General features: G+C 39.4%; 2 protein-coding genes and 1 long non-coding RNA gene across 5 annotated transcripts in view; 1 reads left to right on the top strand and 2 right to left on the bottom strand.

The window, feature by feature from the left end:
* Positions 1–6: 6 nt before the first annotated feature.
* On the bottom strand, positions 7–6,375 carry MIS18A (MIS18 kinetochore protein A). Its single transcript, XM_083737492.1, has 5 exons — positions 6,081–6,375; positions 5,280–5,346; positions 3,299–3,421; positions 922–1,015; positions 7–287 (listed from the first exon to the last, which is right to left on the bottom strand). The coding sequence occupies exons 1-5, from the start codon at positions 6,271–6,273 to the stop codon at positions 207–209; spliced, it is 558 nt and encodes a 185-aa protein (XP_083593618.1). The 5' UTR covers positions 6,274–6,375; the 3' UTR covers positions 7–206.
* Positions 6,376–6,453: 78 nt separating this feature from the next.
* Positions 6,454–15,943, top strand: LOC310843838. Of its 2 annotated transcripts, XR_014563676.1 has the most exons (5): positions 6,454–7,698; positions 8,289–10,884; positions 10,971–11,237; positions 11,820–11,954; positions 15,904–15,943. It is a non-coding gene; the product is annotated as an uncharacterized lncRNA (long non-coding RNA). The 2 variants fall into 2 exon arrangements; XR_014563675.1 differs by lacking the exon at positions 10,971–11,237 and having other exon boundaries at positions 8,289–8,388.
* Positions 9,079–16,064, bottom strand: part of URB1 (URB1 ribosome biogenesis homolog) — a 48,566-nt gene continuing 41,580 nt past the window's right edge. For both annotated transcript variants that reach the window (XM_083735819.1, XM_083735820.1), the window contains exons 34-39: positions 15,696–15,839; positions 14,852–14,961; positions 13,449–13,640; positions 11,662–11,903; positions 9,839–10,429; positions 9,079–9,452 (exon numbers count right to left, since the gene is read on the bottom strand). In XM_083735819.1, coding sequence (XP_083591945.1) covers positions 9,235–9,452; positions 9,839–10,429; positions 11,662–11,903; positions 13,449–13,640; positions 14,852–14,961; positions 15,696–15,839 — 1,497 coding nt within the window. In that variant the 3' untranslated portion in view covers positions 9,079–9,234. The remainder of the gene's footprint in view (positions 9,453–9,838; positions 10,430–11,661; positions 11,904–13,448; positions 13,641–14,851; positions 14,962–15,695; positions 15,840–16,064) is intronic.

Here is a 16,064-nt window from a genome sequence, read left to right as displayed (position 1 = left end):
GGATGATTTTAAAAAAAAAAAAAAAAAAATGACCAGAATTTCCAAAGGATGTCTGGCTTTCCAGAAGTATTCTCGTTCCTCAGGTGTCTGCATTTTCAACCTCTAGACACTGGGAAACACTTGTTTTTAACCAGACAACTCCAGCAGTGATTCAACATACTTCAAACTCAAGTGTCAATATTATTAGTAATATCAATAATAATTATTCAGCCAATGTTGTGAAGAGATGCAAAACTTGATTCAACTACAGATAATCGTTGCTCCAATGCCTTCAAAATCGTTTCTGCCTGTTAAGTAAGGGGGGGGGGGCGAGAAACATTTTAGTTTACATTAGATGTTAATTATAAGTTGTGTCCCAAATTCATGGGCCCACAAATGAATTACAAGCCAGTATACCTGACACTCATCCTGCCTCCTCAATATGTCATTAGGATCACAGAAAACAGGAATGGATGTCACCCTCCCCCATATGGTAGAGATCATAGAATCGTAGAGCTGTAACGGACTGCAAGAATCATCTAGTCCAACCCTTTGCAATGCAGGAATCCTGCCCACAGCCATCCCTGGGTGGACTTGAACCACCAACCTTCTGGTTGACTGGCATGATCAGAGGATGACAGCATGCTCTGTCCGTTTGGGGCTGCATTTGCACATTGATCTCCAGCCAGAACTACATGGAGAACTCAGCAGCTGCATGCCTATTTCAACATATCTGCACCCCCAGTTGCAAACAGCCATTATTTTCTCATATAGGAGTACAGAAAGAATCTCATGTGTCTTTTCTCCCCCGTTTCCCTTAACAAGTTCTACTGACATGATTACTGTGTTTCTTAAGAAGAGGGATTTTAAGAAGGAACCATCATCACACCATCTTTCACATCTGAAAAAAGTAAAACATAAAACATAAAATAACCATCTTACCCTTCCTAGTGACTCTTCTAAACTAGCTCGACTTTCAAGCGTTAGAGGCTCTTCATCAATTTCAGCTTTTTGTTCCGAGGACCCTAGGGTGTAACTTGGACATTGTACAGTTATAAGTAATATCACAATCACAATCAATAAATGTGTGAGCATTTATTAACTGAAGAATCATTTACCAGTGACAGCGGTCATGACTGTAATACTCAGTACAGTGGTACCTCGGGTCAAGTACTTAATTCGTTCCAGAGGTCCATTCTTAACCTGAAACTGTTCTTAACCTGAAGCACCACTTTAGCTAATGGGGGCCTCCTGCTGCTGCTTCACAATTTCTGTTCTCATCCTGAAGCAAAGTTCTTAACCCGAGGTACTATTTCTGGGTTAGCGGAGTCTGTAACCTGAAGAGTATGTAACCTGAAGCATATGTAACCCAACATACCACTGTAATTGAAATGCACACATTATTTACAGGCTGGTTGGCCCCTTCCCACTATTTTGTTTTAAGTAATGAGAGCCTGCATTATAAGTAGAGCCTGCCAGGTTACCTGGGTGAAGGTCCACTGAGAATGTAGGGCTATGTACGTAAGGCAGGTGATGAAATTCCAGAGAGATGTATGACAAGTGATGATCTGCAGCAACATGTTCTGGTGCATCCCCAATCCCTAACAGGAATGTTCCTCTTCAGCCTCAAGGTCAGGCCAGCTCAGAAAAGACGTCTTACAGAATGTATGAGGGGCAGGTTTCAGGAGGGGGATGAAGAATGAAATGACATCTTTCTCAACCTTATGCAACTCTATGGCCCTGTACAGGCCCTGAGATTGGCTTCAGAGCCTTTGCTCTCTGGTTCCCGATTACGAACCATGAGATTAGTAGGTACCTGGGACAGGGCATTTTTAGTGGTAGCCCTGTATCTTTGAACACCTCTTCTCACATGGCCCCTTCACAAGTGATTTTAAAGAGAATTTTAAGAACATTTATGTTCTCCTTGATATTTCCTTGATAATTTTATGATAGATTCATGTTTTAATCCTTACTTTACTGGTATTATTTGTAATACTGGTATTTGGTATACAGTTAACTCACAACTTGTGTGCACATTTAACTTGCACGATTGCAGCTTTATGCGCTTGGCGGATGGCCAGCGGCAAACCCATGAATTAAACGCTCGCAAGGCAGAAAGCTTAAAAATTATTTCCAGGCTCTGGGAGGCTCTCACAAGATCTTGGATGTTCCTATGAGATCTTGCAAGAGCCCACACAATAGCCTGCCAGAACCCAGTAACCTTGTGGGGGCAATGACCCATTTGGCGTGCCAGGTTCTGGAAAGGTAGAGAAGCTTGCGTGGGATATTCCAGGGTCGGTCTGACTAGGTGTCATTTTGCCTTTACATACAATCCATGAAATGTAACCCCTACACATCTTGCAAGTCATCTATATTTATTTTATTGACTTTTCTTAGCTGCCTTAGGAAGATTTCACCCTAAAGATATTACCCTAAAGATATCAATGCATTAAATAATTAAATTAAAAAGGATAGCAACTAGAACTTTACAAGTGCAATGTCTAAAATTAAAACCAATTGAACAAAATGGTCAGTTCTTGAAAACACCAAAATAACTTAATGATGCATTGCAATGCTTATTACTGTGCTCCCATGCTATGTTTGTATTAATTTGCATAATACTTGAATTTTGAGCAATGCAGATTATTTATTTACAAATTTATAATCTGCACTTTCATTAAAAAAATAGCAACGTGGAACACAACAGACCAAAAATAGTAACAAAGAGATCAATAAATCCTGATGGATTTAAAAAGAAAATGCATGTTGTGAAGACAAGCCTAAATGAAAAAGTTTTCAAAATACATTTGAAGGAAGAGATGAGATCACAATCCTCTATTTGTAGTTACCCAAGCACGCATTCAAGGATAATTTTTCAATGGTTGCTAAGGAAAGTATGGTAATTGGATATGTTTCAGAGAACACAATGCACACTATTATCTCTGTGTTAGAAAATGCTACTTGCAAGCAATTGTCAATGAAGTCTCATCTCTGGAAATGACGGGTATTTATTGCACAGAATAATGGTTAAACCTAAAGGATTGGGGGGGTGGTAGTGGGGAAAGAGAGGAAGAAATTGATGTTTTCCTCACTGTTACCTAACTGAATGCAAACAAAAACGAAGGCCAGTTTTGATTCATTTTTTTCCTTCCATGGAGGAACAGAAAAATATTTGGACTACTGTTCCTCCCCTCCCCGCAAAAAACTTTACGCACATCAGAAATAACCTGGAGTATTGAGGAAGTTGTCCAGTTTTAAGAGTATTTAAATAATCAATTATCATCAGAAGAAAGGCAAACAGAACTATTGCTTTGCTTACCTTTCAAGAGCATCAACATTTAAGCAAAATAAATCTCGTTTATAATCCAGATGTCTCGGAGTGCATCTGTAAATGCTTCCAAGGGTCATGTTGCACCCAGTGCAAAACAAGGTTTCAAGCATGCTGTAAAGCAAAGCATCACTTAGAAAATATGTAACATCATTTTAACATGTTCATGTTGTAATTCGGAACACAGCAATGTACCACTTCCAGTACAAATTAAACAAATGGCATAAAACAATTAGTGGAAAGTTGTTTTTTTTACATATATTTTAAATAAAAATGATTTATCCTGTCCTCCTTCTGAGGAGCTTCTAGCAGCATACCTGGCATTCCTGCCCACTCCTAGTTATCATCACTAAACATCAGGAAGAACTTTCTGACAGTAAGAGCTGTTCCAACAGTGGAACGGTCTCCCTCAAGAGGTTGCAGACTCTCCTTCATTGGAAGTTTTAAAGTTGGATGGCTATCTGTCATGGATGCTTTAGTTGAGATTCCTACATTGCAGGGGGTTGGACTAGATGACCCTCAGGGTCCCTTTCCAACTCTACAATTCTATCATTCACAACACTCCTCTAGGTTGGTCTGTGTCTTAATGCCTGGCTCCAAAATCACCAACTGGTATTCACAGCCAAGTAGGGATTTTGTGGCAATGCAGTCAAGATATGAATTTATTCTGAAATAGTTATTGCAATCAGACAGAATTATTTTATATACTTTGTTGTATTAATCTGGTTTGAAAATCCTAATACTGTACCATTGCAACCTTTTTTCCAGTTCTCTCCTTTGCTCTTCAACTTAATTAGATCATAAAGCAAAGACAGCCTAGAGTGTGACTGCGAGTGGGTGACCTTCCTTTACAAGGAAGGCCAAGAGATTACCACAGGTGTCAGAAGCAGCTGTGCATGTGAAGGCCACTTCACGATAAAAAAGACACAACAACCAAGCAAGTCTGGGAGAAGGCAGTCAGGCAAAATGTAACACTATGTGATGCTTTGTAATACAATGCCAGGCACCCTGGAGACAGCCAGCTTGGGGCCTATTTGAGAGATAACAGATAAGGCAGAAGCTGAACTGTCTTGGTTTGTACAGGGGCCCCGTGTTTATGGTCTCAAGAGGGATAAACAAGACCAGGCATCCATGTTAGACAGGACAGCCAAAGGTGTCAGAGGGATCAACCTGAAGCGGGTTGGGAACCCACTATTAGAACCTTCTTATGCTTCTTGGGTGCTACCCAGCAGAGTCCCCAGCCATGGTCTGATCACCCAGACCTTCGTGCTTTTGATAATAGCTGATTCCACCACATTCAAGTCCTTGCTGGGTACTCCAACCACTGCATTACATTTTAAGAATCAGTCCATTAAAAAAATGGTTTTCCCAGGACTTTTTTTAAGGACTTGGTCAAAAAGGTGCAAATTCCCATGTACTGCATTCATGCAAGTGCGCAAAAAAACAAAACAACTATTCAGAGTGATGGTTAGCAGATGTGAACCAAACTCTTAAACCAGTTTTAGTCTTAGTCAATAAGCACAAACAATGTAGCTTAAATGTTCAAACAGATTCAAAACTGTGTGGAAATTACTTTTCTTGGAACACTTGTAAATATTTTAAGAAGTGACAACTCAGTAGCAAGCACTGAAGATCATTAACCTATGTATTTTTATTATGTATGCACACACTTCCCAAGGAATGTCTCCTAAAAAATCCTGAAAAGACTAACATAATAAGATATACATCCCACACTTCCTCAAAGATTCAGTATGAGTAACAGGCTTAAAACAGATGGCTTCAAAAAAACAGACCAAAAAAACCTGCTCTAAAGTGGCTTCCTATTCCCCTTCCTAATAAAAATGAGTCCAAACATATTGTCTATTAGCCCATATAGATACTTTTAGGGCAAACCTTTCTTTTGACTTTCTTCTTTAGCATAAAGCTTTATTGTGTGACACATCTGTTTCACTTTGGGATTTTCACCGCTTACCAGCCATATTCGCCTGCTCGGCTTGAAAGTTTTTGTTCCTTGTCCACTGAAACATTGAGCGTAACATCTGAAAATCAAAAGATGTAAGATCAGTAGAAAAGTAGTCTCCCATAAGTACTCCCAGCCCAATTATGCTATTTATCGCCAACACAGAATGGGAAAACACTGAAGTGGGTTGGCAAAAACCTCTGTCCCAACTAAGGGGCACAATAATGCCCACATGCTTTGGTCAACCGGGTGGCAAGGAGTAAGTTTAATGCATATTCCAATACACTTTGGAAATTAAAAAGTGGCATATACGTCACTAGCACTAGAACTGAGTCCCATGAATTATCTTTGGCTGCATGTTTAAGCACATTTACCTGGGCGAAAACCCCACTGAAAATAACTGGACGCACACACAAATATAGGATGGCAACGTTAGCACTGCAGAATCTTTCCCCCGTTCTCTCTTTTCAAGTGTTTTGCTGTTCCTTCTGCAGCTTCACCATATTCACGTTCTTTTATTGCAATGCCTTTGCTTTAATTCCCTCTTAAGTCGCCCAGATAATTTCAAGTGATGGCGCAGCCTAAAACCGCCTCAAGAAGGGAGACTTGGGTCCTAAGACCTACGTAAAGAAGGGCGCGAACAAAGCCAAGAGAGGAGCCACTGAATGCTGGTTTATTGGGGGGGGGGGGCGGAGAGGAGGACGAGCGCGCGAATATTTGCACGCGCGAGGGAAAGCCGCGGTGCGGGCGGGCGCAGAGCGTTTCCCAGGTGATTAGCCGCGCGGGCCGGCGGGCGGGCGCCTCGTCGCTCACTCTTCAACAAGATGCAGTTGGTGTCCTCGTCGTTGAACTCCCAGCCGAGCGTGTCTCCTACGGGCCGCTTGCAGCCAGCGCACAGGAACACCATGGGCAGCTCCTCGGACCCCGCTTCCTCTCCGGGCCCCGGGCTGCCAGGGGACGCCTCCGTCAACGGGAGAGAGCTGTCTTCCCCCGGGTGCGCCGCCATTCTCTTTCAAAGCCGCCCGCGCCGCGCCCCCTCCCCTCCGCGCCAGCGCCGGAAATAACAGATGCAACGCGGTGCCGCTCTAGCGCGCAAACCGAGCCCTTCTCTTTGGCCTCTCCCAGGAGAAGGGGCGGAGTCGGCGGCGCTCGAGAGCGGGTGGGAGCATGCGCTGTGGAGCTGGGTGATTCAGCACCAGGGAAGGGCCTCGGTCGGGCAGGTTGCGGAGTTCGCCATAGCAACGCGGGGGAAGCAGCCGCCTTGAGCGGTCAAAGGGTCTTTGCGAGGTTGCATGGTAGTGATTTCTGAGAGAAGTAGTTATGAAAGAATAAAAACTCCAAATTCTGAAGATTTTTTTAAAAAAGGGGGGTCGCGTGATTCTTACAATCTTTTCGACAGACACGATTCTCAGTACCACCAACCAACCTCGAGAGATGAAGCTGCTAATGATAACAGCAAGAATATGCACACTGTGCAGGTTTTGCTCAAAAACCTGCTCGAGGTGGCAGTAGGAAGCACATCACACGTAGCAGTGGCATCATTGCGCCTGCAAAACAACTGACTCCAGTGTGGTGGAAGACTTCTTTGAGGAGTCTCCACGTGCCACCCATTTCCCACATCCGTGTTCGTTTCGTGGTCAGTTGTGGGGAAGGGGGGGGGGTGCATTGGAGAGGATTGAAAGGTGGAGTTGTTCATTTCCTGCAGCGATCACTCTGTTGAAACGGGGAGTAAGTGGGCAGTGCTGTGGGTGAAAAATGGGGTGTCAGCTGTTGCTAACGCCATTTGCTTTATTTTAGTGGGCTGGGTGTCGTGTTTGTTTATCTTGGTAATGTGTTGGTTGTCCTCCCTGCGTTTAGCTTTGTTTGTTTTATGACAGGGTTATTTATTTATTTGACTTTTTAATTAGTCCTTAATTTTTGTATATTGCCATTTTTCCTGCTGTGGGGTCGAAATATTAAATGAAGAACAGGTTATGAATAAAATGATGATGATGATAGCCTGTCACCTGCTGGCATGGTTTTCTTTACCAACTTGACTATGTGTCTTTTCTTATTACTTAGTTCTGTATTAGTGAAAACATAAAAGAGTTAACAACATCTTGTACTTCCCGCAAGGAATGTTCACATTTGTCATTCTGGCACCAGAGACCATCGCCATACACTGACCTTCATTTCTGCTGATTGGGTCTGGTATCTTGGCATTCCTCAAGGATGTCTGCTCAAATGAAAAACTGCACAACTACAGAATCTCTTTATAGGAACACTTAAGTACAACTCATCATAATTGTTGGTTGGGGTTAGAGCTGGCTAGGAGGTTGTACTGAGATGGCTAACAAGACAAATTCATCCAGTTTTACTTACGATTTTGAATATTACATGGATTATTTAGATCTACTTCCAGTTGATGCAAGAATGCTGAAGGCAAACAGATGTAAGTATTGCATTATGTGACCAACTAAAGCAAAAACAACAAAAAAGAAAACATCCTTTGAAAAGTTTAATGTTTTTGTAAAAACACTTTCTGCATATAAATTGCTTTTTTAGACTGGGGTTTCTGACTACTGCATAGTAATTTGTTGACTACCAAATTCAGTACCAGTCTTGTGCAGGTTGACTACTAAGACAGTCCACCTACTTCATTGAAACTCTTTTCCAAGTATGTATACATTAAAATGGGATGGAATGTATATTTTTGTTTTCAAATGACTTAACTGCTGGAATACATTAATATGTTTTGAACATTGTAGTAAATGACAGCTTCCCTCTTACTGTTACATTAAAACTGAGAATATAAGTCATGCACTTCAAATGCTATACTAATGAAAGCAATGTTTTGCTATTAATTTTTTTAGTATTTGGAGTTTCAGGAGGGTGTCCTCACTTAAAGCACTACAGCCCCTATTCCTTGGGAAAGAAGCCTTCCTTGAGTGGACGTAATATTGCTTAGTAATCTATAATAAATCTATAATAAATGCCTTAAGGATTTGTAAGGTGTTATAAATACTGTATTTCTTTCCACAGATTCAATTGTCATAGCCCTTTGGATTGGGCTTGTTTCTTTTGTGGCATTTCTTTTCCTTATTTTGTTCTATATATCTCGGACTGGTTCTACACCCGTGAAGTAAGTACAATGCTTTGTGTTCTGTAGATGAAAGGAAATGTAAGGTCGTATGCCCTTATGAAAGACAGGACTTGGATGCAAAGCAAGCATCCTAGATTTATATCCTTAAGCATCTAATTAATGAACACCTGGGCTACGTTGCTTCTAAAATTCTAAAATACTGTATCATACATTCCCTGCTTCCATTAGGCTCGCAATGTCCTGGTTTGGATTACTACTGTGTCACTTCATTGCTACTTGTATTATTTCTGAATCAGGGAACTGGGGCTATCAAACCAGAATCATGATGACTTGTTAGTTGACATTAAATCTTAGTTCCCCAGATCAGATGTAATACAAGCCAGAAATCACTGTCTGAATTGAGTGCATGTCTTGCCTGCTATAACCCATCTCACACTATTTCTCTGAGGGGGTCCAAATAGGAATTGCATGTTAGTGTTCCCAAAAATATCTTCCTACTGGCCCTGGTGTCTATGAAGCCCTAATTCTGCATGAGTCTTTTAAAGAAGTAAAGTGAATGTAGAAAATCGATGTAGGGTGATGACTTGAATTTTTTTTTCTTGTCACCTATTCAGTTTGTTTTTGAGTCAACCAACCATTCTAACTGAGTCAGGTGTTTTGGTTTTAGTAGGCAGACATCTTAAAACATAATACATCAAAAGCCTTGAAAATCAGCTTTCAAAACTTCTGGAAAAAAATAGCAGTAAATATTTATTCAAAATCCAGCTTAAAAGTACACCGTATCTTTCGTGATACATAATTACAAATAAGTTATGAGTTCCAAAATAGTTCTTTATGGCAGCCTCCCCCCAATCAAGATCTGAAAGCATGACACACACTTTACATTTAAGATTGAAAGACAGGGTGATGAATTAAGAATGGGTAAATGTCTTTGCAGAGAGAAGCTATAGCTTCTTCAGGTTCCCGTGTTCTTTGATCATCATTCTTTTGTTTACCGTTTGCTGTTCCATGTATCAGTTTAACATGGGTTATAAATGTGTCTGGTTGCTTTGCTCCCAGCCAAAGATCTCCAATGTAAACAGAAGTGAGGAATATGCTTGCCCCTAGGAAATAAGAAAATAATTGTCACAATCAAGATCTTTTCTTAAAAGTTGATCTATATTCATCATTTACTCTGCTTATTTTAAATGACAGAGTTTCCAATACATTTTTTAAAATGGAACATTTGATACTTCATTAAGCGAACATGGGTTATTGATGTTAAACAACACTTTATCCCTTAGAATATCCCTTACCATACTCAGGCTTATTTAATTTCTCAATCAATTTTAATGTCACCAGAATATCCTACTCTACATTACTAGTTAATCTCTTAGTATCTTCTGGAATTACCATATTATAGCAAAAGGCAAAATTTCAAGAGGTTTTATGGGGCAGAAAGATCATATGCTTAGTTTCTCCTCAACTTCCTTGCTGAAAATAACATTACCTTTCTTCGTTCTTTCTTCCTCTGTTACTGTCGAGAGGCAGAACCTTTCCACAGTCTCATGAAAAGCATTTTTGGTCAGGTTCTGGGAATTTAGCAGGTGCAGCATGATTCCATTAAGCAAGGAGAGATCACTCAGTTCCATAGCCTTCTCTTCACAGGCATTGTAGACAGTACTGTAAAGCTTAAATATACCACTTTTGAGAGTTGAATCTTTAAGAATCTCATCTACCACAGTGCTGTTTTGCAAAGCACTCTTTTCAAACCACTTGAAAGTCAAAAGTACATTTTGCACGTTGAAGCTGCTGTCGAGAAGAGACTTCACTAGCCATCTGAATACTAAGTAAGCAATCTTACACGTAAGACCAGGATTGTCATCTCCATTGTGCTCTTTTGAATGCTTTGCTGGCATATCCAGGAATACAGGTTCCCAGTGGAAAAGCACAGATCTCAGGACAGATCTGCATTCCTCTAAATATTTCTCCCCCCGCTCAGATGCTGTTTCTGGCTCTGTTTCAATTTCATTCTTCTTCCGAACAAGTCGGGATGATGTTCGAAATGGTGCTTGTGCTTTGTTTTTGTCTTTAATGTTTTCTGTAGTAGAAGAAAACAAACAAAATACTTACAATAATTTAAAGAAAAATGAGAAAATTGGAATTTTCTGAAAAGTATTTGTTGGTCTTATTGTGAAAAATGTTTCTCAGTGGGTACTTGGATGTCTCCAAGTTGCAGCAAGCAGATGTCTTCACATTGGTACAGGAGAGGTTTCAAAAGGTGTAAACTGATTTTTTCACGACTCTGCACAACCATCATCTTGCACCTGTCTTAACCTCTCCTGCACTGCTGCGAAGACATATTCACACCTAAGGGAGAATGGTAATAAATTAATCAATTCAGTATTTATTTAAAAGCGAGACAGAAGGACAGATAGAACCTCTTGCTGAATTATGCTTTTAAAGTTGGAAAGTAACAGGTTAAAAGTTCAACCAAATCCCAACAAAACAAATAGCTCAGTTGCAGGAAGCCCAGACCTGAACATTTATCTTGAGGTAAACAGGTATCTGCACACGAAAGCTCATACCAAGAACTAACTTAGTTGGTCTTTAAGGTGCTACTGGAAGGGATTTATCTTGAGATTATCATCACTCCATAGATTTTGCATGAATGCTGCCAAAAATATTTTCTCTAAACAAACATTATTATAAACCCTCTCTTTTAAATCTACATTAACAAAAGCAATTTCCCACTATCTTAAAAATGAGAGCTCTTTCTTTTATTTACCCATCTCAGTGGTGTTTTATGTGTGGGATCACACAAACTAAAATGGTTTCTGCTTCCACACAGGTCTCTGCTCCTTAATTATCCACCCCTACAAAGGCTCAGGAAAGGGAAAAGTGTTTGGGTAAGGCCTTGACTGTCATAAGCAGATCCTGGCAAATTGACATGATGAAAGTCACTTATACTCAGAGCTTCATTTTATATAAGGAGCATATGGTGATGTTCTATGAAGTTTACCACTAGACAAAAAAAACACACACACAAACAAACAAACAAACAAGGGAGATATGAAATCCTTTTTCTTGGATCATGTCTGATGTTATTAATGAAGTACACATATATTTTAATGATTTCTACTCCCTTTTCAAACTTCCCGAGGAAGCCTGCCTGGGGCCAACAATAATATCTTTTTAGTGTGTGGTTAAGGGCTTCCTCTTGTTCCATGCATTTGATGAAATATGATGAGCTGGCTGTTGCATTCAGTACTTTCAGAATTCAGCAGAAAATAGCTGACCTTATTTAAAACACATGATATATTTAGAACTTACTAAGCAATTCTTTTATTTGGTACTGTTGAGCAAATATCTGAAGAACATCTTGAAGTTCCACGTCTTTGCCAATTATGCTCCACTTGTGCAAGAGCAGCAGAACATCTTTGTTTGAAAGGACATGCTCATTCACAGTGAATCTTCCCATTTGTCTGAAGGCCTCAAAAACCACAACGCGGTATTCCAATACAGAACTCAACGTGCTGAAAAACTGAATCAATATGGCAGAATCCAAGTTGGTCCTATTTGGCAAGAGATGGAGAAAACAAAGGTTACAATGCTCAACCCAAATAGTAACTAAACTCAAAATTTGCTTTTGTTTGGAAACAAGTGACGGTTTATTTAATTTTTGTCTAACACAAAATAAGAGTCTGAGGCAGATAAGATTGCAGCAAAAAGACAGCAGTGAAACATGAAGGCTACTGATTTGAGTTATCGTTTGTTATCAGGTTGCATAATTTGCTCTGGCTTGCATGCAATTTTTAAATAAACTATGGTTTAGTATACATGAGCGCTTCTTTTCTCTTCCACTGTTACTATGCCCTGCAGGAGAGGATACAAGACAGAGCCTGGCTTGTCATGATGTGCAAACCTGGGAGGAAACAAACCTCAAGGCTGGGTACACAGTTCACATCAAGCCAGACTCTGGCTTGTTTCCTCTCCCATACCATACAGTCAAGAGTGAAGTAGGAGCAACATACTTATGGGCATTAAACCACAGCTTATTTTAAAAGATGCTTTAATGTCACATATGAACCAAGCCATAGTAGGAATAACACTTCCAAACAACAATACATGTGCTAGTTGGGTTCAAATAGCCAATTCATTTTCACAGGTTTTGAATCTATTTCTTCCTTCCAAATATGCATACACTTTTCAGGCAGGGCTACTCAGGTGCTTGATGTACATAGCTTTTAGTGTATGTCTTTCCTGAAAATGCAGGTACACAGTAAACAAAAATAAAAAGCTAAAATTGTTTTACTGGTGAATGCATTGTAGTGAACTCAAGTAAAAATCACACAGTATAAGGGTTAGGTCAAATGGAAAACTGGTCAGTGAAAAGAGACAAAATCAGGCATAACATCTTGTTAGGGGTGAAAATGACTCTAAGGGTTAAGAACTACCAAAATTGACTGAGAACTAAGGCTCTGAAGAATTGCAGTGGCCAAAAAATACCATAGTTTTTAGAAGGCATAGACTACTGAATGCTAAGCAGACTTCAGCAGTGCTTCTCCATGGCCCCCGTTCACAGCCTTGATTACAATTTAGAAAGGTGAGAAAGATATTCTGGAAAATAAATAAAAGCACAATGTATTGAAGACAGGCTCCCACTGAGCAGAAATGATGAGTGGGCCACTTAGACATTAGCAAGTACCAACCAAGGCATTTCAGATCTCTGCAGATAAGCTGTTTTTTAATAAAAAAGATTGTTGCCATTTACAATGAAAAATAAAAGGTGAATTTTGAGTTATTACAAAAACTCAAGGTTCAATGAAATTTAATTCCAGTTACATTATACAGTGGTACCTCTGGATGCGAGCAGGATCCGTTCCGGAGCCCCGTTCACAACATGAGCAGAACGCAACCCATGTGTGTGTGGGCCGCGATTTGCTGCATCTGCACATGACAAAATTCTGAGTGTCGGTGCATGCGTGAGCAGCAAAACCCAGAAGAAACCCATTCCGTTACTTCCGGGTCGCCGCGGGACACAACCTGAAAAGATTTAACCCGAAGTGTCTTTAACCGGAGGTATGACTGTACTCTTGAAAACAGAAGGAAATACATACCGAATGTGTTTAAGAAGCATTAATAAAATGTGAAGAAATTCACTGACAAGCTGGAGAGGAAGGAATCTCTGATTCTCTAGTAGCTCCTTCGTATCAGGTGTTCCAAGTGACTTTTGTTTATCTCCTAAATTGGTTACCCAAAGTGTATGGACTAAAGAGATGACACTGCTTAGCATCTTGGATTCCAGAAACCTAGAAAGAATGAATGAATGAATGAATGAATGAATGAATGAATGAATGAAAAAAAAAGTTAAAATAAAAAATGTTCCATGTTTACTTTATAGAAGACTAGATTACAATAGTGCACCAAAATAGCATTTAAAAAATAATATTTCTCAACCATTATCCACTAGTCCCATGAGCTGGATACACAAAATGTTACTTTTAATATTGCCTTTCACCTGAGGGGAAAAAATGAATGAACGGGAAAAATCCAAGACTGAATCCAGAGTGTACGTTCCTGTTGATGTATTTATTTGAAAGAGTCACTGTAGGATTTAAACCTTGAGTAGACTTTGAACATGCATGTAGGAAATTCACATTTCCCACATCAAACACTACAGTGTGTATGTGTGTGTACTGAGAAACTGTGTGAAAACAGAAACTTAGTTCAACAGTTTTTCAGAGATGAACGCTGCAAGCCAAAAATAGGATCCCATTTCTTTTAATTCATACCAGTTTAATATGGGACCTAAACTGAAGAGTGCTGAAGTTGCTAAAAGCAAACCACAGTAGCAGCAACCATGGGCAGAACAACCCAGTGTCGTTTTCCCACTAACAGCATAACAATCCTCATAACCTCTTTATTAATCCCTGGAGAATTTAAGTTGAGTTTCAAGAACAGGAGATTCAGCTTTTAAATAAAACATTGCCACAGCCAGTTTTCTGACTATTAATTCAGTTACATTACATTTCAGAAACCTATTTAGAGGCCAAGTTTTCTTCAACAAACAAGGACGACAGAGTATTAATAAAATGTTTTCTCCAAAGAAGCAATAGAACACTCTGTTAAATTCCAGTTAATGAACTCAAGTCTTTGCAGGCACATGGAGTGCAGCTTCGGACTACATGGAAACTATAGTTAATAATCCTTAACTAAGTTGATAATTATATGTACAGGCTAACATTTTAACAGAATCAAAGTTTTTAAAGTATCTCTAAGTAAAAGGATTTAAAGGGCTTAAGCTGTTTCACTGTGCAACTGTATGCACATTTGTTCAAAAGTAAGTCTGTTCATTGAAGCTGGCATCCTTCTAAATGTTCTTAGGATAGCCTGCCTTAGTGGCATACCATGACCTCTACGAGCAAAAAATGCTTATCCTAATTTATTGCTCTCGTATATGCACATTTAAAAAGGTGAAAGAAATTATTTAGCAATCAATCATGAATACTCTTCTATGCACCTTTTATCTAGTACAGATATTATCCAAGTTAATAGGCTGTGATCTCTTATTAGCTGATAGGCAGCTTTGGTGATGTATGCAGCATTTTGAAGTATTTCCAGAATCTGATGCTGAAAGACAAAAAAATAATATTATTATTTAGTTACATAAGATGTCCTTAATAACTTTCACAGCTGCAATTTTAAGCCTTTGGGAATGAAACAAGGGGAAAACAACTAGATCTAATTATCTGCAAACACAATAAAAGAGTTCTGTGGCACCTTTGAGACCAACAGTCTTTTGGAGTGAATACATCAAAGATGGCGTCACTCTGGAAATTATCTTCTCATGAGTGTAGGCAGAATCTACAGTATCCATCTGAACATTGTCTTCAATATCTCGCCTTAAAATGCATGCAAAATGGTACCATGACTCCTCCAGAATGCAGACAGACATTCTAAGGATACTTGGTGACCTTTATCTTGCTTCTATGTGTTATATATATAGAGTACCCCAATATTTTTGGTTCTAGTGTTTTCAACAATTTTACAATACTTCCCCCTGCCTTTTTAGCACGCTCCTTGGTCTTAGGAGATAGCTTGTTATTTTCAAATTTTGTCTCAAGCTTTCTATTCATACATAATTACTAAGTTTTATAAAACCTTACTAGCAAATATTGGGGTGAGGTGGGGGAGAGAAACAGTAATGAGATATATCTTGACACATTAAAGACTTAACTGGATGTTTTTCTTTTAATATATGACTGAATTAGAATAGTTCTTAGAGAAAAAGTCTTCAATGTTTTCTTTTTGCTTTAAGTTAAAAGCTTTTAGGAGTATCTGTATGTGTTTCAGTTGCATTTTACCTGGGAGGATTCATCACACAGCGGACTATGGAAGAAAGACAGAATGACATGGAAAATTCTCTGATAATCATATAGTTCATAGCAGTGTTTGTCTTTGAGTCCTTCCCCAATAATTGCAAGAATCCATTCACGCTCCATTTTGTGCTGGAAAATAAAGAGGGAGCATAAATTACTATTGTAACTTTTCCACTCTATTTCCACTCTATAGGAATGTCTCCAACAGATCGGATAAAGATGAAGAAAGAAGGGGGGGGGGGAACACATGATGCTGCAAACAGAGACACAGAAACCTAAATTCCAGATATGCTAGTAATTTGTGATGTTGCTAAATATAATACACATTCCTTATTTTAAACGGCTTAAACAATT

Source organism: Podarcis gaigeae (genome assembly GCF_964106915.1).
Source record: "Podarcis gaigeae genome assembly, chromosome: 4".
Classification (NCBI taxonomy): Eukaryota; Metazoa; Chordata; class Lepidosauria; order Squamata; family Lacertidae; genus Podarcis; species Podarcis gaigeae.
Note: the sequence above shows the minus strand (reverse complement) of the source record. Positions and strands in the feature narration are given on the sequence as shown.

Coding starts and splice junctions, on each gene's coding strand:
- MIS18A (XM_083737492.1), bottom strand. CDS start 6,273: ATGGCGGCGCACCCGGGGGAAGACAGCTCTCTCCCGTTGACGGAGGCG. Junction 3,422..5,279: donor CGAGCAGGCGAATATGGCTG/GTAAGCGGTGAA, acceptor TTTGCTTTACAG/CATGCTTGAAACCTTGTTTT. Junction 1,016..3,298: donor AATGTTGATGCTCTTGAAAG/GTAAGCAAAGCA, acceptor ACAATGTCCAAG/TTACACCCTAGGGTCCTCGG.